Source organism: Myotis yumanensis, unplaced genomic scaffold, assembly GCF_028538775.1.
Source record: "Myotis yumanensis isolate MYYU_CA2020_CCGP unplaced genomic scaffold, mMyoYum1.0.hap1 SCAF_19, whole genome shotgun sequence".
In the NCBI taxonomy this organism is placed as follows: Eukaryota; Metazoa; Chordata; class Mammalia; order Chiroptera; family Vespertilionidae; genus Myotis; species Myotis yumanensis.
This window is the reverse complement of record NW_027223770.1, coordinates 21,510,086-21,530,046: the sequence shown is the minus strand read 5'-3', so window position 1 is coordinate 21,530,046 and position 19,961 is coordinate 21,510,086. Positions and strand designations below refer to the sequence as shown.

At 50.7% G+C, this 19,961-nt stretch overlaps 1 protein-coding gene across 5 annotated transcripts in view; it reads left to right on the top strand.

Annotated features, from left to right (window-relative positions):
* The window catches only part of ACACB (acetyl-CoA carboxylase beta), an 85,337-nt gene that overhangs the window by 14,916 nt on the left and 50,460 nt on the right, over positions 1-19,961 (top strand). For 4 of the 5 annotated variants that reach the window (XM_070399244.1, XM_070399241.1, XM_070399245.1 and 1 more), the window contains exon 3: positions 18,830-18,962. In XM_070399244.1, the coding sequence (XP_070255345.1) occupies positions 18,830-18,962 (133 nt within the window). Of the gene's footprint in view, positions 1-8,186; positions 8,432-18,829; positions 18,963-19,961 lie in introns of those variants that run through there. The other variant, XM_070399246.1, reaches the window with a different exon arrangement.

The window sequence follows — 19,961 nt, the reverse complement described above, 5'->3', positions numbered from 1 at the left end:
TAGGGTCTGGTACAAAGAGTACTTGGTTCAACCCTGGCTCTGCCCCCCTGCCCCACTGTGTGACCTTGGGCTTGGCACTTCACGTGCATCCCTCATCTGAAAAATGTTGAAGGGATTAAAAGGGATGATGTTTATAAAGTATGCACAGCGTTTGGTACACAATAGGTGCTTAATAAGCAGGAGATTCCTCCCCAGCTCCTGTCCTGGGCTGGTGCTCTGCCCACTAGCACCCACTTTACCCACTACTCGAATTGACCCAGAGCTTCCCCACCCCGCTTCTACCTATAGATTATATAAATTACCCATTTATCTCTTCTAACAATGATACAAGGCTGGCGGTGGATCCCCATTTTACAGATGACAAAACCGAGGCCCAGAGAGGTGAAGTACCTTTCCCAAGATCCCACAGTGCATGCTGTCTAGTAATCTCAAACATTCTCTCCCCTCCAAACCCCGTTTTTTCCCCTCAGTGTGGCAATTTCAGCAGTAATTAAAGAAAGCAGTTTGTTAAACCAAGTCACCAAAATTGATGAACTTCAGAGATTAGGGCAGAAGTGAATGTCCAGTGTGTGTGTGTGTGTGGAGGGGGTGTGTGTGTGCTAAGTGATATCTAAGTAGGAGGGTGGCAAGATACATTAATTACTAGAGCTCCAGCAGGAAACAAGAAGGCCCATCCTAACTGGAAGATGGGAAATCTATATATATAAAAGGATAATGTGCAAAGTGTCCCAGAGGGAGTTCGACCAGGAGACCGAGAGTTCTATCACTTGATATGATGTGCACTGACCACCAGGGGCCAGTGCGGAATGAAGTAAGGCCCCAGCTGGCAGCCAGCAGCTGGGGAAGGAAGGCTCCGGCCAGCAGCCAGAAGGAAGTCCCTGGCAGGCAGCCACAAGGCCCCGATTGGCCCTGATCGCTGGCCAGGCCTAGGGACCCTACCCATGCACGAATTTTGTGCACTGGGCCTCTAGTGTACAAATAAACACGCCTATAAGATAGTTTCCAAGTGTGTCCAATGCCAAGAATGAAACAGGGTACAGGAGAGGGGGTTATTAAGAGGCAGTATTTTAGAAAGGTATGTGCAGATCAGGGAAGAGCTCTTAGAAAAAGCAACTTTCAAACTAGACCTGAGCAGGCCCACAGAACTTTCTAGAATGGGACGTTCTAGAACTGTGCTGCCCAATATGCTGCTTATAGAGGGCTGCTGCTGGAGTCTTCTCTTACACAGAGTGGTGATGTCTTTCCCTAGGCCCCCAGGTCAAATGCTCCGCCCACTTTCAGATGCGGGTCATTGAGTTCGGAGGTGCCGGCTGGCACCCTGCCTGCCACCAGCTGGAGCATCAATGGAAGTGGTGACAGAGTCCCTGTTAATTCCAGGAAGTTCCCTTCATTAGTATTATGTGTTTTTTTTTTCTGATCCGTTGCTCAATCATCTGCACCCTCAGGCAAAGCTCTGAACCTTGTGGGCCCAGTTTCTGCAAAATGGAAGCAGAGAATAGGGGCTCTCACTCCTTCCCCGTTTCTCAGGCAGAAGGCAAAGGCCTGGAGAGTTTATTCCAGGGCCTGGGGATCTTCCCTGCCCCCTGCAGTTTTCTTGGGCGCCACCGAAGGTCACCTTGTGGCCCACCTGGCTCTCCTCTCTTCCTGCCAGGCCAACTACCGGGAGACTGGCAAGGCCATGGACGGAAAATGCATGTGCTTAATGCGTGGGGGGGGATGCTCCTTTCCTTTTCTTTTTCATCTTCACCTGAGGATATGCTCATTGATTTTATTTTATTAAAATTTTTTTGTGTGTTTGTTAATCCTCACCCGAGGATATTTTTTCCATTGAGGGTAAGAGAGTGGAAGGGAGAGACAGAGAGAGACATCGATGTGAGAAACAGAGAATCATCGATGTGAGAGAGAACATCGATGGGTTGCCTTCTGTTTGTGCCCCAACCGGGGATCGAACCTGCAACCTAGGTATGTGCCCTAACTGGGAATCGAACCCGCCACCTTTCGGTGCATGGGCAGATGCTCCAACTAACTGAGCCACCGGGCCAGGGCTGGAGGGCCGCTCTTTTTGAAGCGGTCTGCAAAGGGGCCTTCCTCTTCCTGCTGTGCCCTCCGCGTCCCAGAATACCCTTGCCGCTTCCATCTGGGCCTTTGCATTCGCTGTGCCCTCTGAGCTGAAATGCTTCCTTTTCTTCTCCATGCCCTAGACTCCCCTCTCCACCCTCCAGGGCCTGCTCCATGGCCTTGACCTGTGCAGTCCCACAGCGCCCTGTGCACTTGGCTGAGTGCTTTGCTTGCTCTGCTCTCACATCTCGAGATTCTTAATAACTTTTGAACAAGGGGCCCTACATCTGGCCGTGGGCCTTGTCAATTCTGTAGCCGGTCCTGCCCCCACCTCAGGCTTTGGCCCATCAGAGTCTCTGCCTCCCAGGGTCTTCCCACTTTTAAAGTTTCCCCCCTCTGCCCTAGCCAGTTTGGCTTGGTGGATAGAGCATCGGCCTGCGGACTGAAGGGTTCCAGGTTCGATTCTGGCCAAAGGCACATGCCTGGGTTGCGGGCTCGATCCCCAGTAGGGGGGATGCAGGAGGCAGCCGATCAATGATTCTCTCTCATCACTGATGCTTCTATCTCTCCCCTTCCCTTCCTCTCTGAAACCAATAAGAAATATATTAAAAAAATAAAATAAAGTCCCCTCCCTCGTGCCGTTTCTTTCTTTCTTTTTTTTTTTAATAATTCTTTATTGTTGAAATTTTTATGTATGTCCTGATTTTCCCCCCATTGACTCCCTCCAGCCTGCCCCCTCCCCAGGCCCTCACCACCCCATTGTCTGTGGCCATGGGCCATGCATATATGCATACAAGGTCCTTGGTTGATTAGCTCCCACCCAACCACCCTCCTCCGCTTTCCCTCCAAGATTCCCCACTGTGTTCCATGCTTCCCTGTCTCTGAATCCACTCCGTTCATCAGTTTATTTTGTTACTTAGATTCCACATATGAGTGAGATCATGTGATACTTGTCTTTCTCTGACTGGCTTGTTTCACTTAGCATGATACTCTCTAGGTCCCTCCATGTTGTCTCAAAGGGTAAGAGATTCTTCTTTTTCACTGCTCGTGCCCCATTTCTTGATCCATCATTCTGATGTGTTGTCTTCACAACCCGTCATCACTCTTCGAGATCTTCTTCAATGTCCTTATTTGTTTTCTGAGTTGTGACCTGCCTCCTGCAGGCTCCATGAAACCAGGAGCCTCCGCTTTTCCCCACTCCTGAGCCTCGTGCCAGCTCGCCGTAGACTTTGGATAAATATTTGCCAAATGCATGAATGAAACGGGCAACCCCATCTTGTCAAAGACAGAATGCTGTGTTCCTCGGCGTGCAGAACACCTGATGAACGAGACGGAAGAATGGGTGGATGCATGAATGAACAAATGAATAGACACTTCCGTGTTGCTCTTGCGCAGAAGTAGAATGTGTGCATACAATTCTTTTTGTAGAAATCTTGTGACTTTGTAGACTAGTTCTGGGGTTAAACTCCAAGTTTGAACTTTTCTCCTGCTTTTAAATGTGGTTAGGTATTCTCCCCCATCCCTTCCATTTTCCACCCAGTGACTTTGTGCTGTCTGTTCAGATCCACTCCCCGCCCCCTACCTCCCCAGTCCCTTCCCTCTGGGGTTCATTGCGGGCCAGGACTTGGGACTTGACCTTTCCTTGCACTTGGAAACAGTCCCCGAGGGTTGGAATTCCCATGTAACCCTCAGAAATAGAGGTGATGAGAACACGCATGATGTGGCAGAATAGACGTTCACGTACCATGAAACGAAGGTGGGCCCGTTCTGTTGAACAAGCAGCAGTGTGGTCAGGCCACAGTGGGCTTGGCGTGCGCTACCAGGTTCCAAGCCGCCTCTTGCTAGCTTGTTATCCTCAGTGCTGCCCTGTGGGGGGCGCATGTGCGGACTGAGTGGGACGGACGGGTTCGGGATTGCACAACTCAGTCCTGAGAGTCAAAGTTATGAAACTCAAGTTCACGAGTTGGCGTTGAACTCCTTTACCAGCAAACCTGCCTGGGATAGTTGTGCTTAGTTATGGTCTTTATCCCATTTTGTGTGAATATTCATGTCTTCTGCTGCCGAAATATTAACGTGAAAATGTGAAGCGTTAAGTGTTACCTTCCTGAAAAAAAAAAAAGCCCCCAGTTCCAAAGCCCATGAGGCCCGGTGAGTTTCGGAAAAAGGACTGTGGATACGTGTATGTCACGAGCCTAGAACATCCCTGGCACATAATGAGCACAAAAAATGCTTGTGCTTAACAAACGTGTGCATGTGGCAGGAAGGAGTGTCTCCGAATAATTAATCATCGCTGTCTCTGTGTGGTACGATTATCCGTAACTTAAATTTTCTCCTGTGTTTTCTAATTTTCTGCTGTAAATATTGTTACAACAAGTTTTAACGATGTTTAATAATAAAACATAACAGATATTGGAGGGGTCTGACAGGCATGGCTCAGTGGTTGAGCTTTGACCTAGGAACCAGTAGGGGGCATGCAGAAGGCAGCCGATCGATCGATAATTCTCTCTCATCATTGATGTTTCTGTCTCTCTCTCCCTCTCCCTTCCTCTCTGAAATCAATAAAGATTTTTTAAAAGGGTATTGGAGGGGAGCCAACCAGTCATCTCACTTCCTAGATAAGAAGCTGAGGGCTGGAGAGGATCGGGGGTCTGTCCGAGGTCTCCCCAGCAAGATCAGCTTAGGCCCAGGGCCCCGCTTGAACCCAGACCCTCAGCAGAAGCAGATTAGAAAGTGGTCTGAAAAGTCCTGGGATTGATGTTGCCACCTCACCTGGGCTCCAGCAAAGGCACCTCCTCCCTCCTTCTAACTTGTTCTTTCCCTTAATGGAAGAGGCAGGAGACGGGACCACTGATCAAGCAACCATTCCGCTGTGTGACCTTGGGGACACTCCTTACCCTCTCTGGGCCAGACTGGGTGCTCCGAGGTCCTCTGTGGCTCTAACAGTCTTGGCTTTTGTTTCTTTGTGTGTGGAGGTAGGGGCTGGGAGATGGGGAAAAGAGAGCAGCTGGAAAATTGGAAAAAGCACGTTAATTTATAACCATTTTCTCCTTTGCTAATTACCGCAGAGGGTCTGCGTTCCAGGCAAGTTCAGGACAAGCTAAGAGATGAAATGGTCAAGAGCAGTAGCTAGGGTGTGTCCCCTCCATTCATTGGCTTGGGAGCTCTTTTTGCAGCCCTGCAGGTGGGTGCCAGGCACTGCGGTTGGCACTGTGGACGCATAGACGGTGAGACCTGGCCCCTGCCCTCAGGGAGGACAGGCTAAGGAAGGGCTGAGCGGCCAGGAGCCCAGGACATTGCCCTTGATAGGTGGAGAGAGTGGTGGAGGTGTGAGGAGCACTCACGCTGGAGGCCAGCTGACTGAGGACTGGCCTGCTGACTCCTCCACCGGGCGTCATGTGACCTGGGGTTGAGCTGTCAGCTTGCTGTGCCTCAGCGCCCTCTCAAATGAGGCCACAGTGGCCCCTACCTCCCAGGGCCAGAGTCAGGCTTTAGTGGACTTACTGTGAGCACAGCCCTTAAAGCAGGGCCCGCCGAGCAGTCACTGTCATTAAGTGCAAAGCACAGTGTCAGAGTAAGAGCCCAGGACCCACAGACACACAGATCGGGGTTCACATCTCAGAGCAGTCCCATGACCTCTCTGAGCTGCAATTCCCTTCTCTGTTCAAGCAGGGTGAGACTAGGCCTCCCTTGGAAGAGTGTTGAGATCACAGGGGAGGAAGTGCGGGGCGAGGATGGCCGCAGGCTGCCTCGGTTGCCATCCGTTGAATGGGCATCTTCCAAAGTTCTTACCTGTGGTCATGGCTGTTCGAACGCCCCGCCAGGACTGTGATTTTGAGGTAGGGCAACCTGTGTCCACGGAGGAGGAAGAGGGATTGAAAGGGCAGGTGAAGTGTCCCTGAGACAGGCTAACTCACCAACGAGCCCGCAGGTGCCGGGGCTTCGCTCCGCCTTTTCCCAGAATGCTCACTTCCACATGGGAGTTTGAGAGATATGCAAAGCGCACCTCGGACCCTGGGAAGGCTAGTGGAGTGAGGGTCTGTGGGGTTTGGACATGAAGGAAGGAGCCCGGCCAGGGAGGAAGGTGCAGCCGAAAGGAAAGGAGCCCCTGGGACTTGCATCGCCCGCATCCGGGGGGTGGGCTCGCAGTGGGCACCTGCCCAGGCCTCTCCTCTTCATGGTCACCATCCATACTTTTCTCATCAGTTCCGACTAGTGAGCACCTCATGAAACTTTAAACTCTCTACATATTTGTATCTCTAAATGGAATGTAATGGATCTTTCTATGATATCTTAATTTATTTATTCATGTATTCATTTAGGGAGGGATGGATTGACCCCCCCCCCCCCCCCCACACACACACTTTCAAGACTCTTTAGCACCTAAGATATTCTCTGGGAGCCTGGGGTCAAGGGGATCCCTGTCTTTTCATTGTTCTTTTTGTAGAATGAATGTTGAGGTCCGGGGGAGGCTGGCTATTCTGTCAATACAGGGTACAGAGTACCAAACATTTTATTTTTCTCCTTTCCCTTAAGCATAAGCATCCTGTTTTAGAAAAAAATCTTTCACTTCTGCTCTATACTTTTCTGTACTATTTCCCCCATCATATATTAAAAGGGATTGTTTTTTAATTTTTTCACAAAAGTGCATATTATGCCAATGATTTTCTGGAAGAGGAAGTGGAGAGAATGGGTTTGCTCAGGGTCCCACCGCCAGCAAGAACAGGCCTGAGGGCAGTCATTGAGCGTGCCTTTCCACCTGCTGCTAGTCAGTTGCATGTGCATTTTCTGTGTGTGTGTGTGTGTGTGTGTGCTGTCACCAATCTGGGCTTTCTGCGAAATCAACAAAATCAACAACTTAAATTTAGCCTCTGATAAGTCTGGGGAGAAGGGCATACAGGCACGAGATTGCAAGCACAGCCAAGTTTGAACCGTTTCATTGAAAGTCACAAGTACTAATGTCTGTATAATGGTGGTGTGTATAGGGATGTCTGTTATTCTTTCCTTCTCCTCTTTTATTCGCTAGTAATGCAGTTCTAGCCGGCGTGATCTTAACTGACTTTGGTAGGGTGTTTTGAAATACCTTCATTTCCTGATTTTAATTGTTTTCATAATTTTGAGGTGGTTACATTTAAATTTGCGTCGTTGTGGGGGGGGGGCGGTGAATACTTCTAGGTTTTGGTTTGAAACTTAAAAAAAATCAGCTTAAGGTGTGTTTGGTTTTTTGGAGGGATTGAAGGCAAGGCCACAAAGAAACTCTAAAGAACTGAGAATTTAGTTCACCTGTGTTATTTATTTTTTAACCTATTGGGTTTTTAAAATTATTTTATTGATTGATTTTAGAGAGAGGACCTTATTTAGGGACTCAGGTTGTCTGGGGTCTTCCGGATCTAGGAGGCCCTCACTTTATTTTCAATATATTTTTATTATTGATTTCGGAGAGGAAGGGGGAGGGAACATCAATGATGAGAGAGAATCATTGATTGGCTGCTTCCTGCACGCCCCACACTGGGGATCGAGCCCACAACCCCGGGCATGTGCCCTGACCGGGAATCGAACCTTGACCTCCTGGTGCGTAGGTCGACGCTCAACCACTGAGCCATGCCAACCGGGCAGGAGGCCCTCACTTCAGAAGGGGACCCAGGTGGTTCAAAGTATGTGCTTAGCCCACTTCGGAGAGGCCGGGCACGGAGCCCACAAGACCGTGGAAGTAGAGGCGGAAGAATAAGCAAAAACAGGAACTTGGAAGCCAAAAGTTGACTTGACTACAGGGTTTTTCCTTGTAGTGACAGCTGACTCACATGTCAGATAACCCACGTTTTCCACCCCTTCCCTGCTGTATGTGTCTTCCAGCTAAGCACAGTGTGAGTTTTTGCAGCTGTCAGTCTGGAGGGGGAGGCCGTCCTAGGACTCTTCCTTCTACTGCGGTCAGGGGAGCTGGGGAGGCAATTAGCCAAGACGTCTTTTCTCTCTCTCGCAGCTGTCGCCCCAGCCCAAGGTCAGCCGTGGCTCCAAGATTGGAGGTTCCGGGGGGCGGGGCCTTCCCGGGAGGCGGGGCCCGTGTGGGGGCGGGGCCGGGGGCGGGGTCTGGGCCGGACAATTGCGCGCAGGAGGCATTTCGGGATGGAGGAAGCGCTGCGCGGAGTCGGCCGCCTGCAGGGTGCCGCTCAGCTCGGCCCGAGAGGCGCTAGGACCGCCCCTCCGCCTCCCGGCCGCGACCTGGCCGCCCCGCTGGGCCCCGGACCCCGGGTCGGCTGCAGGGGGTTCAGGGGACACATGCTCTGCCTACCGGCAGGCGCCCGGTGAGGTCGGCCGGCGGGGCGGTCAACATGAGCCCGGCCAAGTGCAAGGTCTGTTTCCCCGACCGCAAAGTAAAGTAAGTAAACCTGCCATTTTAACGACCGTTATCTTCTACAAACTTGTGCCCGCCTCGCAAACACACCGGCCGGCCGGGCGGTGGGAGAGGAGGCCGGGTTGGCGGTGACGTTGTTTGGAGCAGGGCACGCAGGACCACACAGGTGCCTCCAGGTTGACCGGCCGGCGGGGGCCCCGCTTCCCCTCTCCCTCCCCTTCGCCTTGGTGAAGGTGATGGTCTCTCTGAAACCCAGCGATGGTCAAGTCCGGGGAGAATCAACGTGCATTTGAGTAGGCATCACATTTAAGGTCATTTTCTGGGCAGGTTAGTGTAGGCATTTCTGTGCCTTCAGTGCTTCTTAGCCCCGCCTCCTAGATTTCGTTTCTTTTCTTTTTTTCGTGTGTCTTCATTTTATAAAATTACCAACGTGATGCTACGTTTGTTGTTGAAAATGCAGACAATTATAGATAAGCAGAAATGAGGGACAAATATCACCCATAACCTACTCCCCCCCCCCCCCCCATGTTGATTAATAGTTGCCGGGTATCTGTCCATAAAGCTTTTTCCCCCCCCGGGCAGGTATGTTTTTAATGTATGAACTCGAAGTATACAGAGCATTGCCTTTTCACTCGACATTAAGTATTCTACCACTGGCTCAGCTTCCTGTGGCCGCAGACTGATTTTGTATGGTTTGTCAGTAAAGCATGGTTAAAAAAAAAAATTCAAAAGAAGAATACTATTTGGTGACGTAAAAATTACCTGAAATTTAACTTTCAGTGTCTACAAATAAAGTTTTATTGGAACACAGCCATGCTCATTGTTTATACATTGCCTCTGGCTGCTGCTTTCAGAATTCAAGGGCAGAGTTAAGTAGTGGTCCAAAGACTGGGCCACGCAAGCTAGTCCTAGAGTCTTTGCCATTTTGTCCTTTACAGAAAATATTTGCCAACCTTTGTTCTACATCATGCTTTTTACTGGGTTCATATTATTCCTTTAAAATGCTTGAAAAACATGACCTCTGCCATCTGGGAGCTCGAGCCAGTGGGGGAACTGGATGTGTTCAAGGCCTATGTGCTGCAACTGTAATAATTGCTATCATTCGTCATGTGCTTTCAACTTGCCCGGCCAAATGTTTTGTAGGTGCGTTCTCGTGCCCTCTTTTCACCACCACCAGGGGGCGCTAAGTGGTTGCTGTTATCCCCATTTTATTTTTTATTATTTTTAAATATATTTTTATTGATTTCAGAGAGGAAGGAAGAGGGAGAGAGAGAGATAGAAACCATCAATGATGATAGAGAATCATTGATTGGCTGCCTCCTGCATGCCTCCTACTGGGGATTGAGCCCACAACCCAGGCATGCGCCCCAGACTGGAATTGAACCTGGGACCCTTCAGTCTGCAGGCTGATGCTCCATCCACTGAGCCAGACTGGCTTGGACCCCTATTTTATTTTTAATATGTTTTTATTGATTTTAGAGAGGGGGGAAGGGAGAGAAACATCAATCGGTTGCTTCCTGCACCCACCCCAACTGGGATCGTGCCCTGACCTGCAACCTGGGTGTGTGCCCTGAACACGAGTCGAACCAGTGACCTTTTGGTGCACAGGATGACCCTCAGCCAACTGAGCCACACTGGCCAGGGCTCATCCCTATTTTATAGATGAGGAAACTGAGACTCGCAGTGCCAATGAGAACATAACCAGGATTCACACTCAGTCTGTTGCCCAAAGGGCTCTCTATAGGCAGCCCGTTTCTACTGCTCTAAGAGGACAACTTCAGAAATCAAGAGTCCTTTCCTAATGTTGGACTAGTCAGAAGATTAAAGGACTTAGTAGGAAACTAGTTCCTGCAGCTCATGAGCATGCCAGGGAGTGAGGACTCCTGAAGCTGGAAGGAACTCAGCGGTGGGTTAATTCCTTTGCTGGGCATTCAGAAAAGGCATGGACGTGCCCCAGACATGGTCAGCCGCCGGGAGGGAGGCTGACCTTGTAGTTGTTTGGACCATCTGTCTTCAGGGGACCCTCCTGGAGGTGCTGAGGGTGTGTCTGAGCAAAGGGCCTGCAGAGGGGCAGGGAGTACCGTTTGATCTTTCTCATGCACTGAATCTTGTGTTGAACCTGGAGGTCACATTTCTTCCACATTTGCAGCCCTGAATTAACTCCTTTGGCAAAAACACCCAAGGCAGGCCACGTGAACTACAAAGAAGACATTTTTTTTCTCATCTATAAAGCTATTCACTTCAAAATTTTACATATAAATATTGAATCACATTTATTTTTTACTTATTTATTTTAATCCTCACCCATGGATATGTCTACTGATTTTAGAGAGAGAGAGGAGGCGGAGGCAGAGGAGAGAGAGAGAGAGAGAGAGATAGAGAGAGAGAGAGAGAGAGAGAGACATCAGTCAGTTGCCTCCCACACACCCTGACCAGGGGTCAATCTGGTACGTGCCCTGACTAGAAAATGAACCTGAAACCTTTTGGTGCACGGGATGACGCTCCAACCAAGTCACTAGGCCAGGCAAGTGTTGAATCACATTTAATTGCACACTTTAATCCAAAAGAACAAATGTGTAAGAAATTGGAATGGGGTGGGGTGGGAGGGCAGTGGGGAGGGGGATAAGAACACATATGTAATACCTTAATAAAGAAAAAAAATTAATGGAAGACACACAAAAAAGAAATTGGAATCATCCCTGCAAATTCGGCCATGTAGTCACCATATTTCTAATATGAAGATGCTTTATTGGGTCACTTCTCTTAGCTTAGAGGTGCTGAAAAGATGGGTTAGACAGCCCCACTCTGCCACTGAGCTGTGTGATGTTGAGCGAATGCCATCCACCCTTTGAACCTCATTTTCCTCATCTGTCAATGGCGCTAATTGTAACTGGCCTTTCCAGGATTCTTGAGACTGTCCAGCGCTAGCCCCGGGCACTGTGCCTGATGCCAAGCCGTGGGAGGCGCTGGCCTTACGCACGTTCCCAGGTCAGAATAGACATTTGCACAACTGGTAGCAGTAACGCCACTTGGGTTGTGAAAGGGGGCCGTGGAGTCAGGAGGCCACTGGGATCCTGTCTCGAAGGCTGGACCATCTACGGAGGAGCCAGAAGTAGCAGGAAGGCAAGATTCCAAATGCTGCCCAGCATCCCTCTCTGTGCCAACAGGGCCGGAGGTCAGAGAATGGAGACATGCATGCGGGCCAGAGAGGTTGGAGGAGGGCTTCTGGGAAGAGACTTGAGTTGGACGGGATGAAATCAAGTTGGGGAGGGGAAGGCAGGAGGATCTGGTCTCCAGTGAGTCCCACGTGCCCCACGACCCACGCTGGGTGACGTCACTGCCGTGGGCATTCTGCTCAGAACCAAGGCCAGCGGCCTGTGTGGAAATGCTGGGTGCCCACCTCTGTCTGTACATTCGAATTTCCAGGGGGACTTTTGAAAAATGTAGATGCCTGGGTGTCCCCGACCCTCACCCCTAGTCACGCCGATTAATTACAGTAGTTTAGGTGGGGCTCAAGCATCAGTACTTTTCAAAGCTTTTCTTCTCTTCCGGGCGAGGCGAGGCTCTTGGGACTAGTGTCCGCACTTGGGGACTGGATTCGGATGTTAGGCCGTGGCTGGGCTACTCGGGCTAAGTCCATTGAAATCACATTGACCCGGGCCATGGGGAAGCCCCGGTCTCCACAAGTCTGCCTCGCAGGAAAGACCCTTTAGTGAGCATCCTTGGCCCAGGAGCCAGAGGGTGAAAGGGCTGCTGGCTCTCCAGGGAGAGGTGCCTGTGGGAATCACTGAGACACACCGAGGCTCGCTCTCTTGGGCCTGCTGGGAGAATAGTATTGCTTAGAGGCGAGGCTGTGCTCTTGGGAGAGAGGTTCCCCCCTTCGGGACTGGCTTCGGTCTGGGCTCCCCCCTTTGGTACTGGGTTCGGCTCTTCGGGTCTGGGTTCGGCTCTTCAGTGCTTGGTTCTGCCCTTCAGGACGGGGCTCAGCTGTTCAGGACTAGGCTGGGCTCTTTGAGGACCTGAGGGGTTTTTTTGTTTTTGTTTTTGATTTTTTTAAAAAAGCTTCTCCTATGATTGGGTGTACAGTCAGGACTGAAAACCGCTGCCTAACTCAGAGTTGGCAACCTGTTTTCATAAAGGGCCGGGGAGTAAGTATTGTCGGCTTCGTGGCCCCATGGTTTGTGTCACAGCCGCTCAGGCCTGCTGTTTACTGCCCCAGCAGCCATAGGTGATATGTAATCGAACGGGCCTGCCTGTAGTCCAAGCACACTTTATGGACAATAGAATTTGAGTTTCATGTAATTTTTATGTGTCCCAAAATACAGTTCTTTCTCAAACATTAAAAAATGTAAAGACCAGCCCTGACCAGATAGCTCGGGTGGTTGGAGCATTGTCCCATACACCAAAAAGGTTGCAGGTTTGATTCCCAGTCGTGGCACCTACCCAGGTTGTGAGTTCGACTCCCCGTTGGGAGATCGATGTTTCTCTCTCTCTCTCTCTCTCTCTCTCCCACTCTCCCACTCTCCCCTCCCTCCCCCTCCCTCCTGAGGTCAGTGGCCTCTCTGAGCCTCGGCTTCCTCACCCTGAGCAGGAGATGATGGCGCTGGGGATTCTGGGAGAAGCCCCCTGTGCTGATCCTAGTGGCTGGAGACTGCGATCCCCTCCCTCCCGATGCAGTTCGCCCTGGTCTTGTGCCCCAGCAGCTGACACTGCTTGGTGTTTGGCTGACAGCTCTGTCGCGTAGTTGATTGCACCTGAAGCCATTTCCAAAGTTACCATGGGATATGTCACCTTCCGCACTTGCCAAATGCCAGCCGAAGGTCAGCCCTCCAGAGCCAATGGCGGTTGGCCTGCAGCTTTGTCAAAAACAAATAAAAATAGCCGCCAGCCTAGGGACGGGGCCTTAAAAAGCCACACCGGCCGCCGCTCGTGTGCGCTCCCCGGCCTCTTCTGCTGCCAGGGGCTCGGGACCCACCTGATGGAGGGGCTCTGCCACCGGCTCCGAAGTCAAAATGCTGCTGGTGAATGGTTGTCCCCAGGCCACACAGCGGCTTTTCTGACAAGTGAGGTTTTCTTTGTTGCACTTTAGGTCAAATTGTTAGGGTTTTTATTTTTATTTTTAGTTAATTAATTGATTTTAGATAGAGAGGAAAGGGAGGGAGAGAGAGAGAGAAAAAAACATTGATTTTTATTGTTCCACTTATTTATGCATTCATAATTGATTCTTGTATGTGCCCTGACCGGGGGTCGAACCCGCAACCTTGGTGTATTGGAACGACACTCTAACCAACTGAGCTACCCGACCAGGGCCAAATTGCTGGAGTTTTAATGTTTATGTGTACTGGAATGGGATGTTTCAGACTTTCTCTTTTAAAAAAAATATTTTTTTTATTGATTTCAGAGAGGAAGGGAGAGGGAGAAATAGAAACATCAATGATGAGAGAATCATTGATTGGCTGCCTCCTGCACGCCCCCTACTGGGGATCGAGCCCGCAACCCAGGCATATGCTCTTGGCCAGAATCGAATCTGGGACCCTTCAGTCTGCAGGCCGATGCGCTAACCACTGAGCAACCAGCTAGGGCTGTTTCAGACTTTCTGAAGCCGAAGGATCAAGGCTGTGGACCAAGTGGGGAGAGAGGACGATGGGGAGCAGGCCTGGGCAGAGGGGGTCCCGATGCCTTTCCTGGTGAGGTCGCGGGGGTCAGCTGCTTCATCTTCTCGGCACCATTGCGCTGATACAATAATATGGAGAATACTGTGTACCGGACGCCATCTTTTACTTCCTACGTATTAACTTATTAAATCCTCACTGCCCAGTGAGGTCCGCGGTCTTACCCTCATTTTAAAGATAAGGACACTGAGTACCGTACTCGGTGGATATCGGAGTAGCCATGGCTTTCAGCATCTCTGTTACAAAACTAATAGCGTTTTCCTCTCATTGAAAATGATACACCATTGCAGAAAATTTAACAAACACAGGCAAAGAGGAGAGAGCAGAAACCACCCATAATTGAGTCCCAGAACCTGGGACCTTTCCGTTCGCAGGCCGACGTCCTATCCACTGAGCCAAACCAGTTTAGGGCTCAAATCAATTTTTTTAAAAAAGCAACTGGTTAACGAAATGTAATTATGATAAAAGCCCCGTTCACATTTGCAAGATGATATTGACCTTCCAGAGCACTTTCCTAAATCCTAGGGCATCGCAGCCGTTCAGTCCTGGCAGGTTTTAGAAGAAAAGCTGCTGGCAGTGTACCAGAGGCACTGGCTCCATCTCAAGGGCCAGGACTTATTTGTTCATTCCCTCGTTCGTCCATTCGGACATCACGGCTGAATGTGAAGCACGTATCGTCCAGTGGTCTATGGACACGATGGTTTCTGTCATTCATTTCTCTTTTTGTTTCTCTTTTTCAAGTTATAAGAGGAAGTTTATTTAGAAAGTTACAGAGGTAGCAGAAGTGAGCCAGCGGGGCTGCGTGGGCTCAGGAAACAAGTTATGGAGGCGGAAGAGGGGCCTTGGAGCCTTGGAGAGGGAAAGGCAAAGGTACCGCCTGGGGGAAGTAAAGCGGGGAGGGAGAGCCATTTCTCTTTTTGTTCCCCTGGCCCAGAAGTCTGTTTCCTGATCTCTGATAGGCGGAGCCTTTGGTGGCGCCACTGGGGGGGGTGGGGGTGGGGGAGGGTGGACAAGACTGCAGGTTTGCAGAGGAGGTTTTTTCTCATGGGAAACTACTGGACTCAGGGACGTGATAGAGCAGAAGACGCCCACACCCTACATCAGTGATGGCGAACCTTTTGAGCTCGGCGTGTCAGCATTTTGAAAAACCCTAACTTAACTCTGGTGCCGTGTCACATATAGAAATTTTTTGATATTTGCAACCACAGTAAAACAAAGACTTATATTTTTGATATTTATTTTCTATATTTAAATGCCGTTTAACAAAGAAAAATCAACCAAAAAAATGAGTTGGCGTGTCACCTCTGACACGCATGTCATAGGTTCACCATCACTGCCCTACATTCTGGTGTGATGGAAAGAGCCCCAGGCCCGGCCACCCCCTATGCCTGGCTGGGCCTCAGTTTCCTCGTCCATTAAATGGAATTTTCCCCCCCTGGCTGCTTATTTGCCTCATAATAGACAGGGCGTGCTGGCCATGTTCCTTGTAGTCAATCAGCTTCTCGCCCACACTCTCAGCACCCGAACCCACTCAGCCCCAGCCTCCCCAGATGCCTGGTGACGGTCTCTGGGCGCACGTCTGGGCTGTGAACCTCTAACCTAATTCCTGGCAGGCTGCGGCTCCTTTGGCTGGTTTAAGAGAGTGGATGGAATATCCCTTTCGATTCTGCTCCTGTCAAAGTCCCCCCAAACGACAGCAAAGAGATTTTACAAGGAAGAGAGAGCAGCCCATCAAGCCTGGGAGAACAGGAGGGGAGACGAGCAACGTTTGGGAGGATGGGAAGCGGATGGGCAAAAGGGGGAAGTGGCTCAGCAGAACCAACTGGGCTGAGGCACAAAGCAGCAGCGAGGAAGGCTGAGAGACCCGGAGCTGCCCCCTTCTCCTGCTCCTGGTGGCTGGGGACTGCCCGGTTCTACTCCAATGGGAGGCAGGAGGTTTGCTCTCTGAGCAGAAAGGCCGATGGTCTTGGGCCTGGGGACTGAGGGCACCCTGGGGATGCGGGGCCTGTATTCCTAGCTGGAGGATAAAGGTCACTGTAGGTGCTGAATCCTGAAACTTGCCCTTTCCCCAGACCTGTCCCAGCAGTTCCCGTCCTCCCTGCCCAGGCTCCTCGACCACCTTTCCTCCATGCAGGAGACCCAGGCACTTCCCCCAGGGGAACGGGACCAGCGAGGGAGGACGACTCTATAGATACTTGGGCTCTAGCCAGTTTGACTCAGTGGATAGAGCATCAGCCTGTGGACTGAAGGGTCCTGGGTTCGATTCTGGTCAATGTACCTCAGTTGCAGGCTCGATCCCCGGCCTTGGTCTAGGCTCCTGTGGGAGGCAACCAATTGATGTCTGTCTCTCCCATCGATGTTTCTCCCTCTCTCTCTGTCTCTCTCCCTCCCTTCCACTCTCTAAAAATCAACGGAAAAATATCTTTGGTGAGGATTAGCAACAACAACAAAACTGTTATTCTGTGGAGTACTTGAGATTTTAAAAGGAAAAAAAAAAAGATATTTAGGGTATTAAAACACAGACTTCCCAGAGTTGAGCTCAGGGTCCGGTGGCCTGACCACATTCTCAGCTCTTGTCATCAGCCCTTTAGTTCCTGCTCCTGGCCCTGAAGAAGTAACCCAACATTTGGGTACAGTTTCTAACAGGAAGACGGGCCCCAAACAAACAAAGGGACACAGGACACTTGGAAGAAACAGAAATCGTACTAGAAGAGAACTTGGAAAAGCTGTCGTTGATCCTCTCATTGAGGTTGGCGAGGATGTCGCATGCAGGATGCACAAAAAGGAACATTTACAGGCCAGAAACACAGGCGCTAAGCACACGATAGCAGAAGTGAAAAACTGCTCTGGAGAAGGCGGAAGGGATTGCCCAGGAAGTAAAAGAAAAGGGATAGAAAGTAGGAGAGGGAGAAATGTGTACACTGGTGGGCCAGGTCAGCAATTTCTACATCCAAGTCTTAGGACTTGTGGAAAGAACAGAGGATAACAGGGCAGGGAAATCAGGGAGGAAATACCTAAAGACAAAGTCCAGGATGTGAGTTTCCACATTGAAGGAGCCCAGCAGATCCTCGGCCCCACTGTTGGGAGCAGACACATATCTGAGCTCATCCCTGTGAGTCTGTGAGGACAGAGGACGGAGAAGTTCCCTTAAGCTTCTGGATATGAAAAAACAGGTCACCCACCACGTATCAAGGGTCAGAATGGCTCTGGCTCCAGCAGCCTCGGAAGCCACGACACAATGGCACCAGGCTTCCAACACTCCGAAGGAGAAGGTTTTCCCTTCTAGAATTCCTCAGGCGGCCGGGCGATAGGGTCACATGTGAGGGCAGAAGACAGTTCTGGAACATGTGTGGCTGCAAAACATTTACCTCCCTGAAGACCTTCTCTTAGACAGCTACTCGAGGATGTCTCCCACGGAAACAAGAGAGCAAACCAAGGAAGAGCCACACCATTGGAGATAGGAAACATCCACGTTAGAACCCACGCGACTCTGGGATGACAGTGACGAGGGAGCCCGTGCAGCCAGAAGCAGGACAGGCATGTGGGGGGGCATCGGCGTCACGTGCCCTGCCATGGTGCCCTCCTTTTAACTGGATGAAGCTACTAGAGGACATGCCCTAGCCCAGTGGTCTGAAAACTGCGGCTCGTGAGCCACATGCGGCTCTTTGGCCCCTTGAGTGTGGCCACGAAGTTTCAATCGCACTGTACGTGCGCGCCCGCACGTGGTATTTTGTGGGAAGAGCCACATTCAAGGGGCCGCAGTTTGCTGACCACTGCCCTAGCCAAACCGGGGCGGTCACCAAGATAGAGGGAGCCACGGGGTCCCCCAAATTAGGGAGCAGATCTCAAGGAAAGGCAACGAGAATGGAAGGACATCAGCAGAGGGAGGGCCCAGAGAACAGCCAGTCTAGATGAAAGGAGAGTGGAGGCCTCCAGGGAAGACGTCGCCAGTGGAGAGGATCAGTGATCTTATGTTAGGGGGAAACTGCGAGAAGGAATGGGAGGAATTAGCAACGGTGCAAGGAAAACAAGTCAATGAAAACAATCATTCACTCCAGGCAAAAAAAAAAAAAAGGAAGGAAGGAAAATCTAATCCAACCCTCACCTGTGGGTAACGATCTCAGACCCTTAAAACACGGAACAGTGAATCTAGTTGGGCCCTCGTGAGAGGTCGGGAGGAGGGCCGTGGACGGGATGGCCAAGTAAGAGCAATAATTCCTTGTCTCTTGGTAGGAGGGATACAGGTGGTGGCTCAGAGGGATGACACACACATTGTGCAGAAATGGCACCGAGCGATCCCTCTGCTGGCGGGACCTGGAGGGGGTGGGGCAAGGAACCCCTACTTTTTAAATTATAGGCTTTTTTTTTGTTTTCAGTTTTAAAATGTTGGTACACACAGAAAGGTGTATGAACGTTATCACTGCAGTCAAACACGTCTACAGTATTAGGATGTGACCCTCCCTCCCTGATCATACACTTGCAGCCCTCTTCCAAGTTTCTTAGTGTTGAGTTCCTAAACGATGGTCATATCAAGTGGAAATTAATTTCAGATGAAAAATCTAAATGTACAGCTCGGGGTGGGCCTGGGGATGGCTCCTGCTTTATTCATGTGCTGGCCTCTTCTTGAGCCTCCTTGGGAAATGAATGCTTCTCCGTGTGGACCTTGGTTCTATGGGTGCTGGGCACCCGACTTCCTCCCCGGCACCCCAGGCGTCCTTGCTCATGCGTGCCTGCCCTGTTCCCTCCGCAGGCCCAGCATGTCTGGACTCCACCTGGTGAAGAGGGGCCGAGAACACAAGCGGGTGGACGTGCACAGAGACTTCACCGTGGCTTCGCCAGCCGAGTTTGTCATGCGCTTTGGGGGGGACCGGGTCATTGAGAAGGTACAGATGGGGTCCCGCGCTCTGGGCAAGGCCAGGCGGGGGTGGGGTGGAGAATTAGCTGCAGACGGGGTGCTCACGCTGCAGAGAGAGGGCGAGGGCCAGCCCTTGGTGAGCACGTGCGACGTGCCGGGTGCTGGGATCGTGAGCTTTTCACAGAGGAAGAGACTGAGGCCTCTGAGCAAGAGCGGGGGCTCCGCAAAGGACCCTGCAGTGCCTCCGGCAAGGGGCTGCTTTCTGGGTTATAGGGAGGGAAGCATAAAGCCCAGCCCTGCCTTCCCAGGGCCTACAGCCCCCTCAGAGGAGAGGAGACCCATGGGCGAGAATGGCAGTGACGAAAGGAAACAGCTAAAATTTGCCCTTTTTTTTTGTTTTGTTAATTTTCACCCGAGGATATTTTTCCCATTGATTTTTTTTTTTTTTTAGAGAGTGGAAAGGGGGTAGGAGAGAAAGAACGAGAAATATCAATGTGAGAGCATACATAGATTGGTTGCCTCTTGCACGCACCCTGATCAGGGCCGGGGGTCGAACCTGCAACCCTTTGGTGCATGGGCAAAACACTCTAATCCCTGAGCCACGCCAGCCAGGGCAAACTTGCCATTTTTCAAAGGGGAGAAAGTACGTTGGACCCCTCGAGGCAGGAGCTCTGGGGTCTGTCTGCTGTGGCCACCCATGGGATGTGGCATCGGGCCTCAGTTTCCCCTTTTATAAAACAGAGGCCATCACCTCTCACTTCTCCAACGAGATTTGTCTCTCAGGGCTGTAGTGAAGATTAGTCAGCGATGTAAGGGCCTTAAAATACAGGGGCGGGCGAAAATAAGTTAATAATAATAATAATATAGTAATACAGAAATAATAATATAAGAATGGACTGTGTTTCACATACTCACAGCTGTAAACCTACTTTTGCCCGCCCCTGTATGGATTGGCTCTTGTCAGTCAGGGCTTTGAAGCCGGGCGCCTGATTTTTTTAGGAACCGTCTAATGCCACACGGCACGTTT